This window comes from Engystomops pustulosus, chromosome 10 (assembly GCF_040894005.1).
Source record: "Engystomops pustulosus chromosome 10, aEngPut4.maternal, whole genome shotgun sequence".
Lineage (NCBI taxonomy): Eukaryota > Metazoa > Chordata > Amphibia > Anura > Leptodactylidae > Engystomops > Engystomops pustulosus.
In genome coordinates, this window is record NC_092420.1 from 99,352,197 (window position 1) to 99,372,531 (window position 20,335).

At 42.2% G+C, this 20,335-nt stretch overlaps 1 protein-coding gene across 9 annotated transcripts in view; it reads left to right on the top strand.

The window, feature by feature from the left end:
- The window catches only part of LRRC7 (leucine rich repeat containing 7), a 221,160-nt gene that overhangs the window by 174,012 nt on the left and 26,813 nt on the right, over nucleotides 1–20,335 (top strand). For 5 of the 9 annotated variants that reach the window (XM_072128545.1, XM_072128537.1, XM_072128543.1 and 2 more), the window contains 2 exons: nucleotides 169–1,828; nucleotides 12,661–12,795. In XM_072128545.1, coding sequence (XP_071984646.1) covers nucleotides 169–1,828; nucleotides 12,661–12,795 — 1,795 coding nt within the window. Of the gene's footprint in view, nucleotides 1–168; nucleotides 1,829–12,454; nucleotides 12,491–12,660; nucleotides 12,796–20,335 lie in introns of all 9 variants that reach the window. The other 4 variants (XM_072128540.1, XM_072128542.1, XM_072128541.1 and 1 more) reach the window with 2 other exon arrangements.

A 20,335-nucleotide genomic window follows, 5' to 3' on the forward strand; every position in this document is an offset into this window, starting at 1 on the left:
AGAGGATGAAAAGCCTAGGGGTTGGTGGAGGTGATGAATGATCCTCTTAGAGCTATTCAGGTTCATACAGTTGACCTGCAATACCAGATTCAGCCAAGAGTGGCGCTTTTTCTGTTTGCCTTACATTCGCACCACAATGGACATTGTTTTCTCTCTTTATTCTTGTAGATTGACTCAGTCCTTCCCACAGCCCCTTGAAACAAAGCCATTGCTGAGCCAGCGAGAGTCCGCGCCGATAGGAAATCTACAGCAGCGCAACGACCGGCAAAATCTCAACGACTCGTTCACTGAAAACTGGAACAACAGCTCCCACTATGACAACACCGGATTCGTGGCGGAAGAAAACACGGCGGACAACGCAGGAGGTAACCCAATGCTGTCTTCGAAATCAAGAAGCACATCGTCCCACGGAAGGCGGCCATTAATCAGGCAAGACCGAATCGTTGGCATTCCTTTGGAGTTGGACCAGCCATCGCAGAGGAACTCTCAAGAAGCAGATGTTTCTCCCAGCAATCCTTGGCAAAACTGGACGCGGACCCCAAGTCCATTCGAAGACAGGACAGCATTTCCTTCTAAACTTGAAACCACTCCCGTCAATAGTCCATTGCCCGAACGGAAAGAACATAAGCCACAGTCATTAGAAAACCCAAGCACATTCTCGTCAGGACCATCGTGGGAGTTTCATGACACCAACTCTAACCGGAGCATGGGAAATGTATTCCCACATAGCCATTGCCGCCCCGAGTCTGCCAAAAACACCATATCAGTGAGCAAAAGTACCGAAAGGCTCTCGCCATTGATGAAAGACTTGAAGACGGGGAGATTCAAAAAGTCTCAGAGTATAGATGAAATAGATATCGGGGCTTTCAAAGTGTACAACATACCCTTACAAAACTACGACCCCAGAAACATCATGCAAGGAAGCCATGACAGACCCGACCTGGGGATGTTACAGGAGCATAGTATGTCTCGTAGTCAGTCGGTGCCAATGCTTGACGATGAGTTATTGGGTTACGGAACCAGTAGGGGACATCCACAAAAGCCTACCACCAAGAAAGTCTACCAGTTTGACCAAAGTTTTAACCCAACGGGTGCAGTTGAAGTAAAGCCAGAGAAGCGAGTACCTCCTCCATTTTCGTACAACCCCGACTACTCCTCTCAACAAACAAAGACAATAGCAAAAGACTTAATAAGCCCCAGGGCCTACAGAGGATACCCACCCATGGAGCAGATGTTCTCCTTCTCTCAACCTTCTGTCAACGAAGACTCCATTCCTCCTCAGTTTACAAGTCAAGGATCAAGGCCGGGGTTCTTGAAAAGGGCAGACTCTTTGGCAACTGCAGCAGAGATGTCAATGTATAGAAGGGTGAGCGAGCCACATGAACTCCCACAGACTGACCGCTATGGCAGGCCTCCGTTCCTTGGGGCTATAGAACGCCAAAGCAGCATGTCAGTGGCCGAATCTCAGTTCCAAAGGAGAAATGGCCGATATGACGACGATCACAGCTCCTACCCAGACATGAAGTCTCAAGGAAGCAGTTATCAAGTCAAAACTCTTACGCAGAGGCGGCCATTGTCTGCGAGAAGCTACAGCACCGAGACCTATGGGACTGCTCAAACTCGTCCCGTATCTGCCAGGCCGACCATGGCGGCACTTCTAGAAAAGATACCGTCTGATTACAACTTAGTCAACTACGGCGACAAGACCTCCGACGGTGACATGAAGATGAGGCAGAATCAGGGAAAAGTAGATGATGGCTGCAACAAAATGCCACCGGACTGGAGACAGCAACTGCTTAGACATATAGAAGCAAGAAGACTGGACAGGGTAGGTCCTCCTAAGACCAGATAATTCATTGATCGTTGTGTTTTTTTAAGGGAACATCCAGCAGTATGATGTCAGAAGTTGTAAATACACAAATGCTTGGCTTGGGTGTTCCTTGAGCCCACCAGATTAGATCATTCTGGGAGGCCACCATCAATCAACCTCAATAAGAAGACCCTAGGGTTGTCTTCTTCTGGATCTGAGGGTCCCATTATTGGGTTAGAACTTAGGTTTACTAAACGATCCTCTAGCACTCTGTTGGGCCAGTCCAACATTCAAAATGTCTGACCCAACATTATTTGTAAGGGAATGTTTGGACTTCCATGTCCATACAAGATGGTGGCCGGGTCTGCCGCAATCTATTGGTTTGGCTGATGTTGATCTTATGTATTGGATATACGTATTATCACTCTAGAGCCATTAACCAGAGCAAATATGGTATACTAATCTTATATGGAAATTATTATGATTACCTTCTCCTCCAACTTTACCAAAATTACATTTTCTTACTATGACAACATTTTTTGGATAGGTCCAAGTCCTAGTCGTCTTCAGTTATCATACAAACTACTTGATTTTGATGATATAAGGTCTTGAGACAAGTTTGGCTCTTCTGACGATCAGCAGAATCTGAAAATGGGGCAATTCATAAATGTATCGGAGATGAAGCTCTACTCAGCCAACAGCTTCAGCTGCCACATTATGGGCCGTATAGTGAGCAACCTCAGGTGACACAGGGCTAACACTTTATAGCAGTGGTGGCGAACCTATGGCACGGGTGCCAGAGGTGGCACTCGGAGCCCTTTCTATGGGCACCCAGGCCTTCACCCCAATTTAGAATTTGCCAGATAGGACTCACGGCTTTCTCCTATGATCCAATACAGCACAGGATGTGTCATGCTCAGCGCTATTTTAAAGCAACCTCCTTGGCTGCCAGGACTACAGGAGGAGCAAGAAGGTGTGCATAGAGATGGATTGTCATTGGCGATCCTGCTCTGGGTAACCTGATTCTTCCTCTTCAGGAGATCCTGGCAGAAAGCTACAAGCCAAGTTTCTCCATCATCTTTCTATTGTACTGGTGAACTCAGGACGCCAATACGATTAAAACCTGAGATACAGCAGTGAACAATAAGTTACTGCTTAAATTGTCATGTTGGCACTTTGCGACATCTAAGTGGGTTTTGGTTGTAGCTTGGGCACTCTGTCTCCAAAAGGTTTGCCATCACTGCTTTATAGTATAATCATGTGGGAAGCCATAAGTGTCAACCAGAAGTAGTTATGTGGCCAGGACATCACACAACTGTACATGTATGGTCACTCTTTAGGATTAAGCAACGTCCACAGTCACTGTATAGATTCTTCGCAGAATGGTGTTTCTAATAACATTATACTGCCCCCTATATACAGGTATATAACTACTATAATACTGCCCCCTATGTACAGGAATATAACTACTATAATACTGCCCCCTATGTACAAGAATATAACTACTATAATACTGCCCCCCTATGTACAGGAATATAACTACTATAATACTGCCCCCTATGTACAGGAATATAACTACTATAATACTGCCCCTATGTACAGGAATATAACTACTATAATACTGCCCCCTATGTACAAGAATATAACTACTATAATACTGCCCCCTATGTACAGGAATATAACTACTATAATACTGCCCCCTATGTACAGGAATATAACTATTATAATACTACCCCCTATGTACAAGAATATAACTACTATAATACTGCCCCCTATGTACAGGAATGTAACTACTATAATACTGCCCCCTATGTACAAGAATATAACTACTATAATACTGCCCCCTATGTACAAGAATATAACTACTATAATACTGCCCCCTATGTACAGGAATATAACTACTATAATACTGCCCCCTATGTACAGGAATATAACTACTATAATACTGCCCCCTATGTACAGGAATATAACTACTATAATACTGCCCTCTATGTACAGGAATATAACTACTATAATACTGCCCCCTATGTACAAGAATATAACTACTATAATACTGCCCCCTATGTACAGGAATATAACTACTATAATACTGCCTCCTATGTACAGGAATATAACTACTATAATACTGCCCCCTATGTACAGGAATATAACTACTATAATACTGCCCCCTATGTACAGGAATATATCTACTATAATACTGCCCTCTATGTACAAGAATATAACTACTATAATACTGCCCTCTATGTACAGGAATATAACTACTATAATACTGCCCCCTTTGTACAAGAAAATAACTACTATAATACTGCCCCCTATGTACAAGAATATAACTACTATAATACTGCCCCCTATGTACAGGAATATAACTACTATAATACTGCCCTCTATGTACAGGAATATAACTACTATAATACTGCCCCCTTTGTACAAGAAAATAACTAGTATAATACTGCCCCCTATGTACAGGAATATAACTACTATAATACTGCCCCCTATGTACAAGAATATAACTACTATAATACTGCCCCCTATGTACAAGAATATAACTACTATAATACTGCCCCCTTTGTACAAGAAAATAACTACTATAATACTGCCCCCTATGTACAGGAATATAACTACTATAATACTGCCCCCTATGTACAGGAATATAACTACTATAATACTACCCCCTATGTACAGGAATATAACTACTATAACACTGCCCCCTATGTACAAGAATATAACTACTATAATACTGCCCCCTATGTACAGGAATATAACTACTATAATACTGCCCCCTATGTACAAGAATATAACTACTATAATACTGCCCCCTTTGTACAAGAAAATAACTACTATAATACTGCTCCTATGTATAAGAATATAACTACTATAATACTGCCCCCTATGTACAAGAATATAACTACTATAATACTGCCCCCTATGTACAAGAATATAACTACTATAATACTACCCCCTATGTACAGGAATATAACTACTATAACACTGCCCCCTATGTACAGGAATATAACTACTATAATACTGCCCCCTATGTACAGGAATATAACTACTATAATACTGCCCCCTATGTACAGGAATATAACTACTATAATACTTCCCCCTATGTACAGGAATATAACTACTATAATACTGCCCCCTATGTACAAGAATATATCTACTATAATACTGCCCCTTATGTACAAGAATATAACTACTATAATACCGCCCCCTATGTACAGGAATATAACTACTATAATACTGCCCCCTATGTACAGGAATATAACTACTATAATACCGCCCCCTATGTACAGGAATATAACTACTATAATACTTCCCCCTATGTACAGGAATATAACTACTATAATAGTGCCCCCTATGTACAGGAATATAATTACTATAATACTGCCCCCTATGTACAAGAATATAACTACTGTAATACTGCCCCCTATGTACAGGAATATAACTACTATAATACTTCCCCCTATGTACAGGAATATAACTACTATAATACTGCCCCCTATGTACAGGAATATAACTACTATAATACTGCCCCCTATGTACAGGAATATAACTACTATAATACTGCCCCCTGTGTACAGGGATATAACTACTATAATACTGCCACCTATGTACAAGAATATAACAACTATAATACTGCCCCTTAAGTACAAGAATATAACTACTATAATACTGCCCCCTATGTACAAGAATATAACTACTATAATACTGCCCCCTATGTACAAGAATATAACTACTATAATACTGCCCCTATGTACAGGAATATAACTACTATAATACTGCCCCCTGTGTACAGGGATATAACTACTATAATACTGCCCCCTATGTACAAGAATATAACTACTATAATACTGCCCCCTATGTACAGGAATATAACTACTATAATACTGCCCCCTATGTACAGGAATATAACTACTATAATACTGCCCCCTATGTACAAGAATATAACTACTATAATACTGCCCCCTATGTACAAGAATATAACTACTATAATACTGCCCCCTATGTACAAGAATATAACTACTATAATACTGCCCCCTATGTACAAGAATATAACTACTATAACACTGCCCCCTATGTACAAGAATATAACTACTATAATACTGCCTCTATGTACAGGAATATAACTACTATAATACTGCCCCCTATGTACAGGAATATAACTACTATAATACTGTCCCCTATGTACAGGAATATAACTACTATAATACTGCTCCCTATGTACAAGAATATAACTACTATAATACTGTCCCCTATGTACAAGAATATAACTACTATAATACTGCCCCCTATGTACAAGAATATAACTACTATAATACTGCCCCCTATGTACAAGAATATAACTACTATAATACTGTCCCCTATGTACAAGAATATAACTACTATAATACTGCCCCCTATGTACAAGAATATAACTACTATAATACTGCCCCCTATGTACAAGAATATAACTACTATAATACTGTCCCCTATGTACAAGAATATAATTACTATAGTACTGCCCCCTATGTACAGGAATATAACTACTATAATACTGTCCCCTATGTACAAGAATATAATTACTATAGTACTGCCCCCTATGTACAGGAATATAACTACTATAATACTGCCCCCTATGTACAAGAATATAACTACTATAATACTGCCCCCTATGTACAAGAATATAATTACTATAGTACTGCCCCCTATGTACAGGAATATAACTACTATAATACTGCCCCCTATGTACAAGAATATAACTACTATAATACTGTCCCCTATGTACAAGAATATAATTACTATAATACTGCCCCCTATGTACAGGAATATAACTACTATAATACATCCCCCTATGTACAGGAATATAACTACTATAATACTGCCCCCTATGTACAGGAATATAACTACTATAATACTGCCTCCTATGTACAAGAATATAACTACTATAATACTGCCCCTACGTATGAGAATATAACTGCTATAATACTGCCCCCTATGTACAAGAATATAACTACTATAATACTGCTCCCTATGTACAGGAATATAACTACTATAATACTGCTCCCTATGTACAGGAATATAACTACTATAATACTGCTCCCTATGTACAGGAATATAACTACTATAATACTGCCCCCTATATACAGGAATATAACTACTATAATACTGCTCCCTATGTACAGGAATATAACTACTATAATACTGCCCCTATGTACAGGAATATAACTACTATAATACTGCCCTCTATGTACAGGAATATAACTACTATAATACTGCCCCCTATGTACAAGAATATAACTACTATAATACTGCCCCTATGTACAAGAATATAACTACTATAATACTGCCCCTATGTACAGAAATATAACTACTATAATACTGCTCCCTATGTACAGGAATATAACTACTATAATACTGCCCCTATGTACAGGAATATAACTACTATAATACTGCCCCCTATATACAGGAATATAACTACTATAATACTGCTCCCTATGTACAGGAATATAACTACTATAATACTGCCCCTATGTACAGGAATATAACTACTATAATACTGCCCCCTATGTACAAGAATATAACTACTATAATACTGCCCCCTATGTACAGGAATATAACTACTATAATACTGCCCCCTATGTACAAGAATATAACTACTATAATACTGCCCCCCTATGTACAAGAATATAACTACTATAATACTGCCCCTATGTACAGGAATATAACTACTATAATACTGCCCCCTATGTACAGGAATATAACTACTATAATACTGCCCCCTATGTACAAGAATATAACTACTATAATACTGCTCCCTATGTACAGGAATATAACTACTATAATACTGCCCCCTATATACAGGAATATAACTACTATAATACTGCTCCCTATGTACAGGAATATAACTACTATAATACTGCCCCTATGTACAGGAATATAACTACTATAATACTGCCCCCTATGTACAAGAATATAACTACTATAATACAGCCCCCTATGTACAAGAATATAACTACTATAATACTGCCCCTATGTACAGGGATATAACTACTATAATACTGCCCCCTATGTACAAGAATATAACTACTATAATACTGCCCCCTATGTACAAGAATATAACTACTATAATACTGCCCCCTTTGTACAAGAAAATAACTACTATAATACTGCCCCCTATGTACAGGAATATAACTACTATAATACTGCCCCCTATGTACAGGAATATAACTACTATAATACTACCCCCTATGTACAGGAATATAACTACTATAACACTGCCCCCTATGTACAAGAATATAACTACTATAATACTGCCCCCTATGTACAGGAATATAACTACTATAATACTGCCCCCTATGTACAAGAATATAACTACTATAATACTGCCCCCTTTGTACAAGAAAATAACTACTATAATACTGCTCCTATGTATAAGAATATAACTACTATAATACTGCCCCCTATGTACAAGAATATAACTACTATAATACTGCCCCCTATGTACAAGAATATAACTACTACAACACTGCCCCCTATGTACAGGAATATAACTACTATAATACTGCCCCCTATGTACAGGAATATAACTACTATAATACTGCCCCCTATGTACAGGAATATAACTACTATAATACTTCCCCCTATGTACAGGAATATAACTACTATAATACTGCCCCCTATGTACAAGAATATATCTACTATAATACTGCCCCTTATGTACAAGAATATAACTACTATAATACCGCCCCCTATGTACAGGAATATAACTACTATAATACTGCCCCCTATGTACAGGAATATAACTACTATAACACTGCCCCCTATGTACAGGAATATAACTACTATAATACTGCCCCCTATGTACAGGAATATAACTACTATAATACTGCCCCCTATGTACAGGAATATAACTACTATAATACTTCCCCCTATGTACAGGAATATAACTACTATAATACTGCCCCCTATGTACAAGAATATATCTACTATAATACTGCCCCTTATGTACAAGAATATAACTACTATAATACCGCCCCCTATGTACAGGAATATAACTACTATAATACTGCCCCCTATGTACAGGAATATAACTACTATAATACCGCCCCCTATGTACAGGAATATAACTACTATAATACTTCCCCCTATGTACAGGAATATAACTACTATAATAGTGCCCCCTATGTACAGGAATATAATTACTATAATACTGCCCCCTATGTACAGGTATATAACTACTATAATACTTCCCCCTATGTACAGGAATATAACTACTATAATACTGCCCCCTATGTACAGGAATATAACTACTATAATACTGCCCCCTATGTACAGGAATATAACTACTATAACACTGCCCCCTATGTACAAGAATATAACTACTATAATACTGCCCCTATGTACAGGAATATAACTACTATAATACTGCCCCCTGTGTACAGGGATATAACTACTATAATACTGCCACCTATGTACAAGAATATAACAACTATAATACTGCCCCTTAAGTACAAGAATATAACTACTATAATACTGCCCCCTATGTACAAGAATATAACTACTATAATACTGCCCCCTATGTACAAGAATATAACTACTATAATACGGCCCCTATGTACAGGAATATAACTACTATAATACTGCCCCCTGTGTACAGGGATATAACTACTATAATACTGCCCCCTATGTACAAGAATATAACTACTATAATACTGCCCCCTATGTACAGGAATATAACTACTATAATACTGCCCCCTATGTACAGGAATATAACTACTATAATACTGCCCCCTATGTACAAGAATATAACTACTATAATACTGCCCCCTATGTACAAGAATATAACTACTATAATACTGCCCCCTATGTACAAGAATATAACTACTATAATACTGCCCCCTATGTACAAGAATATAACTACTATAACACTGCCCCCTATGTACAAGAATATAACTACTATAATACTGCCTCTATGTACAGGAATATAACTACTATAATACTGCCCCCTATGTACAGGAATATAACTACTATAATACTGTCCCCTATGTACAGGAATATAACTACTATAATACTGCTCCCTATGTACAAGAATATAACTACTATAATACTGTCCCCTATGTACAAGAATATAACTACTATAATACTGCCCCCTATGTACAAGAATATAACTACTATAATACTGCCCCCTATGTACAAGAATATAACTACTATAATACTGTCCCCTATGTACAAGAATATAACTACTATAATACTGCCCCCTATGTACAAGAATATAACTACTATAATACTGCCCCCTATGTACAAGAATATAACTACTATAATACTGTCCCCTATGTACAAGAATATAATTACTATAGTACTGCCCCCTATGTACAGGAATATAACTACTATAATACTGTCCCCTATGTACAAGAATATAATTACTATAGTACTGCCCCCTATGTACAGGAATATAACTACTATAATACTGCCCCCTATGTACAAGAATATAACTACTATAATACTGTCCCCTATGTACAAGAATATAATTACTATAGTACTGCCCCCTATGTACAGGAATATAACTACTATAATACTGCCCCCTATGTACAAGAATATAACTACTATAATACTGTCCCCTATGTACAAGAATATAATTACTATAATACTGCCCCCTATGTACAGGAATATAACTACTATAATACATCCCCCTATGTACAGGAATATAACTACTATAATACTGCCCCCTATGTACAGGAATATAACTACTATAATACTGCCCCCTATGTACAGGAATATAACTACTATAATACTGCCTCCTATGTACAAGAATATAACTACTATAATACTGCCCCTACGTATGAGAATATAACTGCTATAATACTGCCCCCTATGTACAAGAATATAACTACTATAATACTGCTCCCTATGTACAGGAATATAACTACTATAATACTGCTCCCTATGTACAGGAATATAACTACTATAATACTGCTCCCTATGTACAGGAATATAACTACTATAATACTGCCCCCTATATACAGGAATATAACTACTATAATACTGCTCCCTATGTACAGGAATATAACTACTATAATACTGCCCCTATGTACAGGAATATAACTACTATAATACTGCCCTCTATGTACAGGAATATAACTACTATAATACTGCCCCCTATGTACAAGAATATAACTACTATAATACTGCCCCTATGTACAAGAATATAACTACTATAATACTGCCCCTATGTACAGGAATATAACTACTATAATACTGCTCCCTATGTACAGGAATATAACTACTATAATACTGCCCCTATGTACAGGAATATAACTACTATAATACTGCCCCCTATATACAGGAATATAACTACTATAATACTGCTCCCTATGTACAGGAATATAACTACTATAATACTGCCCCTATGTACAGGAATATAACTACTATAATACTGCCCCCTATGTACAAGAATATAACTACTATAATACTGCCCCCTATGTACAGGAATATAACTACTATAATACTGCCCCCTATGTACAAGAATATAACTACTATAATACTGCCCCCCTATGTACAAGAATATAACTACTATAATACTGCCCCTATGTACAGGAATATAACTACTATAATACTGCCCCCTATGTACAGGAATATAACTACTATAATACTGCCACCTATGTACAAGAATATAACTACTATAATACTGCTCCCTATGTACAGGAATATAACTACTATAATACTGCCCCCTATATACAGGAATATAACTACTATAATACTGCTCCCTATGTACAGGAATATAACTACTATAATACTGCCCCTATGTACAGGAATATAACTACTATAATACTGCCCCCTATGTACAAGAATATAACTACTATAATACAGCCCCCTATGTACAAGAATATAACTACTATAATACTGCCCCTATGTACAGGGATATAACTACTATAATACTGCCCCCTATGTACAAGAATATAACTACTATAATACTGCCCCCTATGTACAAGAATATAACTACTATAATACTGCCCCCTATGTACAAGAATATAACTACTATAATACTGCTCCCTATGTACAGGAATATAACTACTATAATACTGCCCCCTATGTACAGGAATATAACTACTATAATACTGCCCCCTATGTACAGGAATATAACTACTATAATACTGCCCCCTATGTACAAGAATATAACTACTATAATACTGCCTCCTATGTACAAGAATATAACTACTATAATACTGCCCCCTATGTACAGGAATATAACTACTATAATACTGCCCTCTATGTACAGGAATATAACTACTATAATACTGCCCCCTATGTACAGGAATATAACTACTATAATACTGCCCCCTATGTACAAGAATATAACTACTATAATACTGCCCCCTATGTACAGGAATATAACTACTATAATACTGCCCCCTATGTACAAGAATATAACTACTATAATACTGCTCCCTATGTACAAGAATATAACTACTATAATACTGCCCCCTATGTACAGGAATATAACTACTATAATACTGCCCCCTATGTACAGGAATATAACTACTATAATACTGCCCTCTATGTACAGGAATATAACTACTATAATACTGCCCCCTCCTGTATGTACAGCCTGTTATGTGAGGTGTATACTCCGCAGTGATCACTGATCCCTACGTTGTGGTTTTCCAGGCAGTTAAGCAGAATGGATCTCTCTATGTCAGTTCTGTAAGTGTACTGTTCTGCCTGTGACTTGTATCCGTGTGCTATGATCCTTGTTTGCTGATGTCTTTCCCAGAATGTGCTTCTCCTCTGTTAACTCTTTTAGCCTTGTCTGTGCAGTCTGAAGTGCCGCATGTGTGTTCACGGCCTGTCGCCCCATTGTCTCCTCCATGCAGAATGCCGCTTATAAGCACAACACCATAAGCCTTGGCATGCTGCACCCTGGACACCTCCCAGCAATGCATGATGGCAAAAGCATGACTTATACCATGCCTCACTCTGCTAACTACCAAGATATACCTCTGTACTTCGTAAGTATACAGCCTCCGCCACGAGAGACCTACAGAACACTTATTGCCATCAGTATCTCTGCTTGCTGTCAGTGAAAGCACAGTAAACCATTATGACCATGAGCCTTACGCTCAATCGGAAGGTTTTAAGGATGGATGTAAAATGTTCAGTGAAAGCAAGCAGAGATTTTATATCAATGGGAGAATTAAAAAAATAGGGTAAAGTTCCTTAAATTTGTTACATAAACATTAGGAAACTATTACCCCCAAGGGCTACATCCAATGACACGGCTATAGGGAGCTGGCTAATAGATATGTCACAATGTTTGAGGGATGGCCATGGGGTTAACATCCACCCCAGAAATGTATTACTGCTTCTTCATATAAGCAGAGCGCTCATTGCATCCCACGTGTAATGCTCATAACACTAAACATTACAAGAAGATGATCTAAACAAAGTGACATTTAAAGGAAATCTCCCATCAGAATCCATCCTGATAATCCAGGGACATTACTCATAGATCCAGGCACCGGGACTGTGGGATCTTCTCATATCTGTTATCCATCGCCTCTTCCTTCTAATATCAACTTTTACAATCATGCTAATGAGGCAGAAGGCCTCAGGTGGTTGTTACTCAAGCCCTACCATGCAGTAGCTTTAGAGGCTGTTACACTGTGCAGGAGAACTTCCCCCTCCCACAGTGTGCTGAAACTTCTGGCGTTGTTAGATTACATCAGACTGAGGCAGGAGGGATGTTCTGAGGGAGCAGGGGGAAGGTGATACACAATGTAACAGCCTGTGAAGCTACAGCACAAAGGGGTTCTGGCTTCTGGCTCATTAGCATAATTTTAAAAGTGGATAACAAATATAAGAAGATGCCGCAGTCCCGGTACCTGGATCTATGAGTAATGTCCCTGGGTTATCAGGATGGTTATTAATGGTAGAGATAGAGGTTATAAAACAGTGTGGCTTTGGTATTAAGGATATGAAGCCATGCAGGTCTTATTGGTTTCTTCTTAAGGAAATTGTGTCCATCTTCAATTTCCTTCATTGTATTTGGCGCTATACGTCACCCTAATGGGGCAATCACTGCCAGATTATATTCTTGTCGGTGGATTAGAAGGTACTGCTATGGGTCAGACATTGGGGGTCATTTACTAAGGGGCCGATTTGCGTTTTCCCAACGTGTTACCCAAATATTTCCGATTTGTGCCGGTTTTCCCTGAATTGCCCCGGGATTTTGGCGCACGCGATCGGATTGTGCCGCATCGGCGCTGGCATGCACGCGACGGAAATCGGGGGCGTGGCCGAACGAAAATTCAACGGATTCGTAAAAAAACGCTGCATTTAAAAAAAAAAATTGTGGACATCGGGCGCAGGACCTTCATGAATCGCCGGAAGTCCCAAACGCTCGTCAGAGAAGCCGCCGCTGGAACGCAAATGGACCGGGTAAGTAAATGTGCCCCATTGACCCCAACAATGAACAATGTAATTACGTTATCATATTTATTCATTTAAGCACCGCCCCAATGTTTGAGGTGCTGGGTTGTCATGGAACCTAAGGCTCGTTTTGGAAACAATGGGGCAGATTTACTTACCCGGTCCATTCGCGATCCAGCGGCGCGTTCTCTGCGGAGGATTCGGGTCTTCTGGCGATTCACTAAGGTAGTTCCTCCGACGTCCACCAGGTCGCGCTGCTGCGCTGAAGTTCCCCGGAATGCACTGATCTTCACCAAGCCAGACCAAGTGAAGGTAAGCGCGAATCCCGCGACACTTCTTTTTTTTTTTTTAAATGTGGCGGTTTTTCCGAATCCGTCAGGTTTTCGTTCGACTAGCCCTACCCCCCCCCCCCCCTGATTTCTATCGCGTGCATGCCGGCGCCGATGCGCCACAATCCGATCTCGTGCGCCAAAAACCCGGAGCAATTCAGGGAAAATCGGCGCAAATCGGAAATATTCGGGTAACACGTCGGGAAAACGCGAATCGGGCCCTTAGTAAATGACCCCCATTGTGTCATTCTTCTTGAGCTGTAATCTAGAGAATCCTAGAGATTCTGGACGGATAAGTGGAGCAGATGTAGGACCCTCATGGACAGTGTATACATTACCCTGAGGGGCACGGATATACTGACAATACATGGGGAAAATACATTGCTCAATGAAAAGTACCCATTTCCCACTGAGCTGTATGGTTGGCGCCCGGCCACGTGGAAGCTTCTCCGCAGGCATTTTCGGGTAAATTGGCCTCTATCTGTGTCCTCCATTAGCCGGACGGGAAGCAGATACTTTGTAATTAGTTTCAGTTCAGTAGCAATCCGTAATAAATAGAGGAATGTGTCCATCGGCACAAAGCACTTACATGGATATGAGACGTGATGGTCACTTACCTGGAGCCCCCTGTCTCCGCACTGTGTGTCTGTGTATGCAGCTTATTACACCCCCGGGATATAGTAAGTGGACACATTGTATACTGCGTCTGTATATCTGTATCTGTGGTCTGTCTGTTACTGCAGGAAACCAGATCTTTAGGTTGGAAGTTTTGGGAAGATTCAGGGGTGAGCCCCCCCTATACTACCAATAGCCCTTCTACTACCCTAGTCTACCTATACCACCAATAGCCCTTCTACTACCCTAGTCTACCTATACCACCAATACCCCTTCTACTACCCTAGTCTACCTATACCACCAATACCCCTTCTACTACCCTAGTCTATCTATACCACCAATACCCCTTCTACTACCCTAGTCTACCTATACCACCAATACCCCTTCTACTACCCTAGTCTACCTATACCACCAATACCCCTTCTACTACCCTAGTCTATCTATACTACCAATACCCCTTCTACTACCCTAGTCTATCTATACTACCAATACCCCTTCTACTACCCTAGTCTATCTACACTACCAATACCCCTTCTACTACCCTAGTCTACCTATACTACCAATACCCCTTCTACTACCCTAGTCTATCTATACCACCAATACCCCTTCTACTACCCTAGTCTACCTGTACCACCAATACCCCTTCTACTACCCTAGACACAAGGATTACTAACCTGTGCCATGACAAATCATACCAATAGCCCTTTACTTCTCTAGATCACAAGGATTAGTAACCTCTCCATGCTCTGCCCCATACATGTACAGCGTCAGAGGTGCTAAGGTGGTATGAAGAGGGCTATTTGTTCTGATCGTCGCTCCCTGGGATGTTATCGGACAGCCTCGGGTCTTCGTCAGAGCTGAGGCTGCATGGCATCTGCAGTTTCGTTACAATGAGCCAGTGGCTCAATGTAATGAATACTGTGTAAAAATGCCACATACTGCAGTACAGTAGGAACGAACAGTCCATCGAGGGTCAAAGTACCCCAGAGAGTCTAAAAAATAAAATTGTTTCAAAAAAGTTAATATAATTTATAATAATATAATATATATAATAATAATAAAAAAATTTCAAAAAACTAAAAATTCTAATCACCCCCTTTCCCTAGAACTATTATAAAACGTAATAAACAGTAAAAATCACAAACCCGTTATCTATCGCTGCGTCTCAAAATGGCCGATCTATCAAATATAAAAACAGTTATTGCCGGCGGTGAACCCCATAACGGAAAATAGCGCCCAGATGTCCGAAACGCGACTTTTACACCATTTTACATCACATAGAAAATGTAATAAAAGATAATAAAAGGTCACACAGTCCTCAAAATGATGGCAATGAAAACGTAAGCTCATTACACAAAAAATGACCCATCACACAGGTCCGGACACGTGTGTACTCTGCGCTGCTCTGACTGTGTGCACCACCCTTTTTTTTGGTGCACCTTTAAGGCTACATTCACACGAACGTATGGGGAACGTATGGGTGCACGGAGCCCAACGGGAGCGGTACGGGTGGCACTGTACCGTTCCATAGTCGGAAGAAAGATAGGACATGTCCTGCCTTTCTCTGGAATATGGCTCCGTGCGTAATGTTCCCCTATGGAGAGGGGCGGGGTTTCTTTCAGACTTTGCATGATAAATCTGGTGCATGGTCCGACTGAGCCCCCTTCACTGACAAAATTTGTTGCATGAAGAATAGTGCAGCTGTAACACAAAAGGAAACTTCTTAAATAATAAAATAATAATTCTTAAATACATGTGCAAGCAGTTTACACTGAAAAGAATATGTAAAGTCTGCCAGCAAACTGAATGTGAACTGTGGAATAGCCGAGCTCAGGCGCTGGTCACAGCAGGGACAGCAGAGAGCTCAGGCGCTGGTCACAGCAGGGACAGCAGAGAGCTCAGGCGCTGGTCACAGCAGGGACAGCAGAGAGCTCAGGTGCCGGTCACAGCAGGGACAGCAGAGAGCTCAGGGGCTGGTCACAGCAGGGACAGCAGAGAGCTCAGGCGTTGGTCACAGCAGGGACAGCAGAGAGCTCAGGCGCTGGTCACAGCAGGGACAGCAGAGAGCTCAGGAGCAGAGCACAGCAGGGACAGCAGAGAGCTCAGGCGCTGGTCACAGCAGGGACAGCAGAGAGCTCAGGCGCTGGTCACAGCAGGGACAGCAGAGAGCTCAGGAGCAGAGCACAGCAGGGACAGCAGAGAGCTCAGGCGCTGGTCACAGCAGGGATAGCAGAGAGCTCAGGCGCTGGTCACAGCAGGGACAGCAGAGAGCTCAGGCGCTGGTCACAGCAGGGACAGCAGAGAGCTCAGGCGCTGGTCACAGCAGGGACAGCAGAGAGCTCAGGCGCTGGTCACAGCAGGGACAGCAGAGAGCTCAGGCGCTGGTCACAGCAGGGACAGCAGAGAGCTCAGGCGCTGGTCACAGCAGGGACAGCAGAGAGCTCAGGCGCTGGTCACAGCAGGGACAGCAGAGAGCTCAGGCGCAGGTCACAGCAGGGACAGCAGGGAGCTCAGGCGCTGGTCACAGCAGGGGCAGCAGAGAGCTCAGGTGCTGGTCACAACAGGGACAGCAGAGAGCTCAGGCGCTGGTCACAGCAGGGACAGCAGAGAGCTCAGGAGCTGGTCACAGCAGGGACAGCAGAGAGCTCAGGAGCTGGTCACAGCAGGGACAGCAGAGAGCTCAGGAGCTGGTCACAGCAGGGACAGCAGAGAGCTCAGGAGCTGGTCACAGCAGGGACAGCAGAGAGCTCAGGCGCTGGTCACAGCAGAGACAGCAGAGGGCTCAGGCGCCGGTCACAGCAGGGACAGCAGAGAGCTCAGGAGCCGGTCACAGCAGGGACAGCAGAGAGCTCAGGCGCCGGTCACAGCAGGGACAGCAGAGAGCTCAGGCGCCGGTCACAGCAGGGACAGCAGAGAGCTCAGGCGCCGGTCACAGCAGGGACAGCAGAGAGCTCAGGCGCCGGTCACAGCAGGGACAGCAGAGAGCTCAGGCGCCGGTCACAGCAGGGACAGCAGAGAGCTCAGGCGCTGGTCACAGCAGGGACAGCAGAGAGCTCAGGCGCTGGTCACAGCAGGGACAGGAGAGAGCTCAGGCGCTGGTCACAGCAGGGACAGCAGAGAGCTGAGGCGCTGGTCACAGCAGGGACAGCAGAGAGCTGAGGCGCTGGTCACAGCAGGGACAGCAGAGAGCTGAGGCGCTGGTCACAGCAGGGACAGCAGAGAGCTGAGGCGCTGGTCACAGCAGGGACAGCAGAGAGCTGAGGCGCTGGTCACAGCAGGGACAGCAGAGAGCTCAGGCGCTGGTCACAGCAGGGACAGCAGAGAGCTCAGGCGCTGGTCACAGCAGGGACAGCAGAGAGCTCAGGCGCCGGTCACAGCAGGGACAGCAGAGAGCTTCAAGAAGGGTCTAGATGCCATTTTTCATCTAAATAACATTGATGGTTACGTTATATAGAATTGTTTCCCCTAAATCCCTTCCCTTCCTTGATGCACCTGTGTCTTTTTACAACCGGATTAACTGTAATTGATGACAGGAAGTATCAGTGTTGTAATGTATCAACAACAGGATACAACCCCTAGAACCAGTGTAATAGATGATATACTGTACACCTTCTTCTTTACACCCATTCCGGGGTAGTTGTACCTTGGTGTAAGGGCCACAGCTACAATGGATTCATGTGATCAGAAATACATCGGCACAATCCTCCTGTAGCCACAAATCACTTCCCAAAAGTAATAGGATTTTAATTATTAAGACAACAAAGTCCTTCACGGGCCGAGCTCTGCCGCAGATACACGTAGATCCAGACCCGCTGCTCTGTGCCGTTATACAAACCTGGCTCTGGATATTTCCATTTTTTCCTTTTACCAAATGAGAAGTAGGCAGGGGGAATACACCACTGCCCAGACATCTAATGGGGAAGTAGACATTACACATCCATTATTTCCCTATATTGACCAGATTCGCCAGGATCGGGGGCTGATCTGGATGTGGTTGGTCCGGGGGAGGGTCTCTCATGTTGTACCCTCCTCCTATGTCATCCAGTGCACAGTAGCCAAACCATATAACAAGCTCCACATCCTGGCACTTACAGTCCATACACTCTCTGCCGACCCATAAGCTTCACAAGTCTTCTGTTTAGATACTACAGCATTCATTCAGAAGGAAGGGGGGGGGGGGGACTGTGCAAAGAGCCAAGAGCACAGCAGTGTGAGTATATGGATCCATGTAACACATGTGGTCTGTGGATGTCGGTTCCTCATACCATCCTCATGGAGGTCATTTTTCAGGGCTCTGGCAGTGCTCTTCATGTTCCTCCTTGCACAAAGGTGGAGGTAGCGGTTGCCCTACTACAGCCCTCTCCACGTGTCCCGGTGTTCTGCCCTGTCTCCTGGTACCTCCTCCTCCATCTCTCCTGGTGTACTGGCCTGTCTCCTGGTACCTCCTCCTCCATCTCTCCTGGTGTACTGCCCTGTCTCCTGGTACCTCCTCCTCCATCTCTCCTGGTGTACTGGCCTGTCTCCTGGTACCTCCTCCTCCATCTCTCCTGGTGTACTGGCCTGTCTCCTTGTACCTCCTCCTCCATCTCTCCTGGTGTACTGGCCTGTCTCCTGGTACCTCCTCCTCCATGTCTCCTGGTGTACTGACATGTCTCCTGGTATCTGCTCCTCCTTCATGTCTCCTGGTATCTGCTCCTACTTCATGTCTCTTGGTATCTCCTCCATGTCTCCTGGTGTACTGGCCTGTCTCCTGGTATCTGCTCCTCCATGTCTCCTAGTTTACTGGCCTGTTTCCTGGTGTACTGGCCTGTTTTCTGGTAGCGCCTCCAGCCTCTGGACACTACCAAACCAATACAGCAAACCTTGCACAGCTTGCATTGATGTGCCTCCTGGATGAGCTGCACCACCTGAGCCATTTGTGTAGATTGTATAGTCCATCTCTTGCTACCACAGGTGTGAAAGCATCAGTCGGAAAGCATTGGTACTGAGCAGTGGTCTGTGGTCCCCACCTGCAGAACCATTACTTTATTGAGTATGTCTTCTTATTTACCTGTGAAATTGTGTCAATCACTGTGGGTGCACAGTTTGGTTTCACAGAAGTTTCACTTACTTGAAGTTATATTGTGTTGTTTAGTGTTCCCTTTATGGTTCTGAGCAGTGTATTACTGTGTAACTT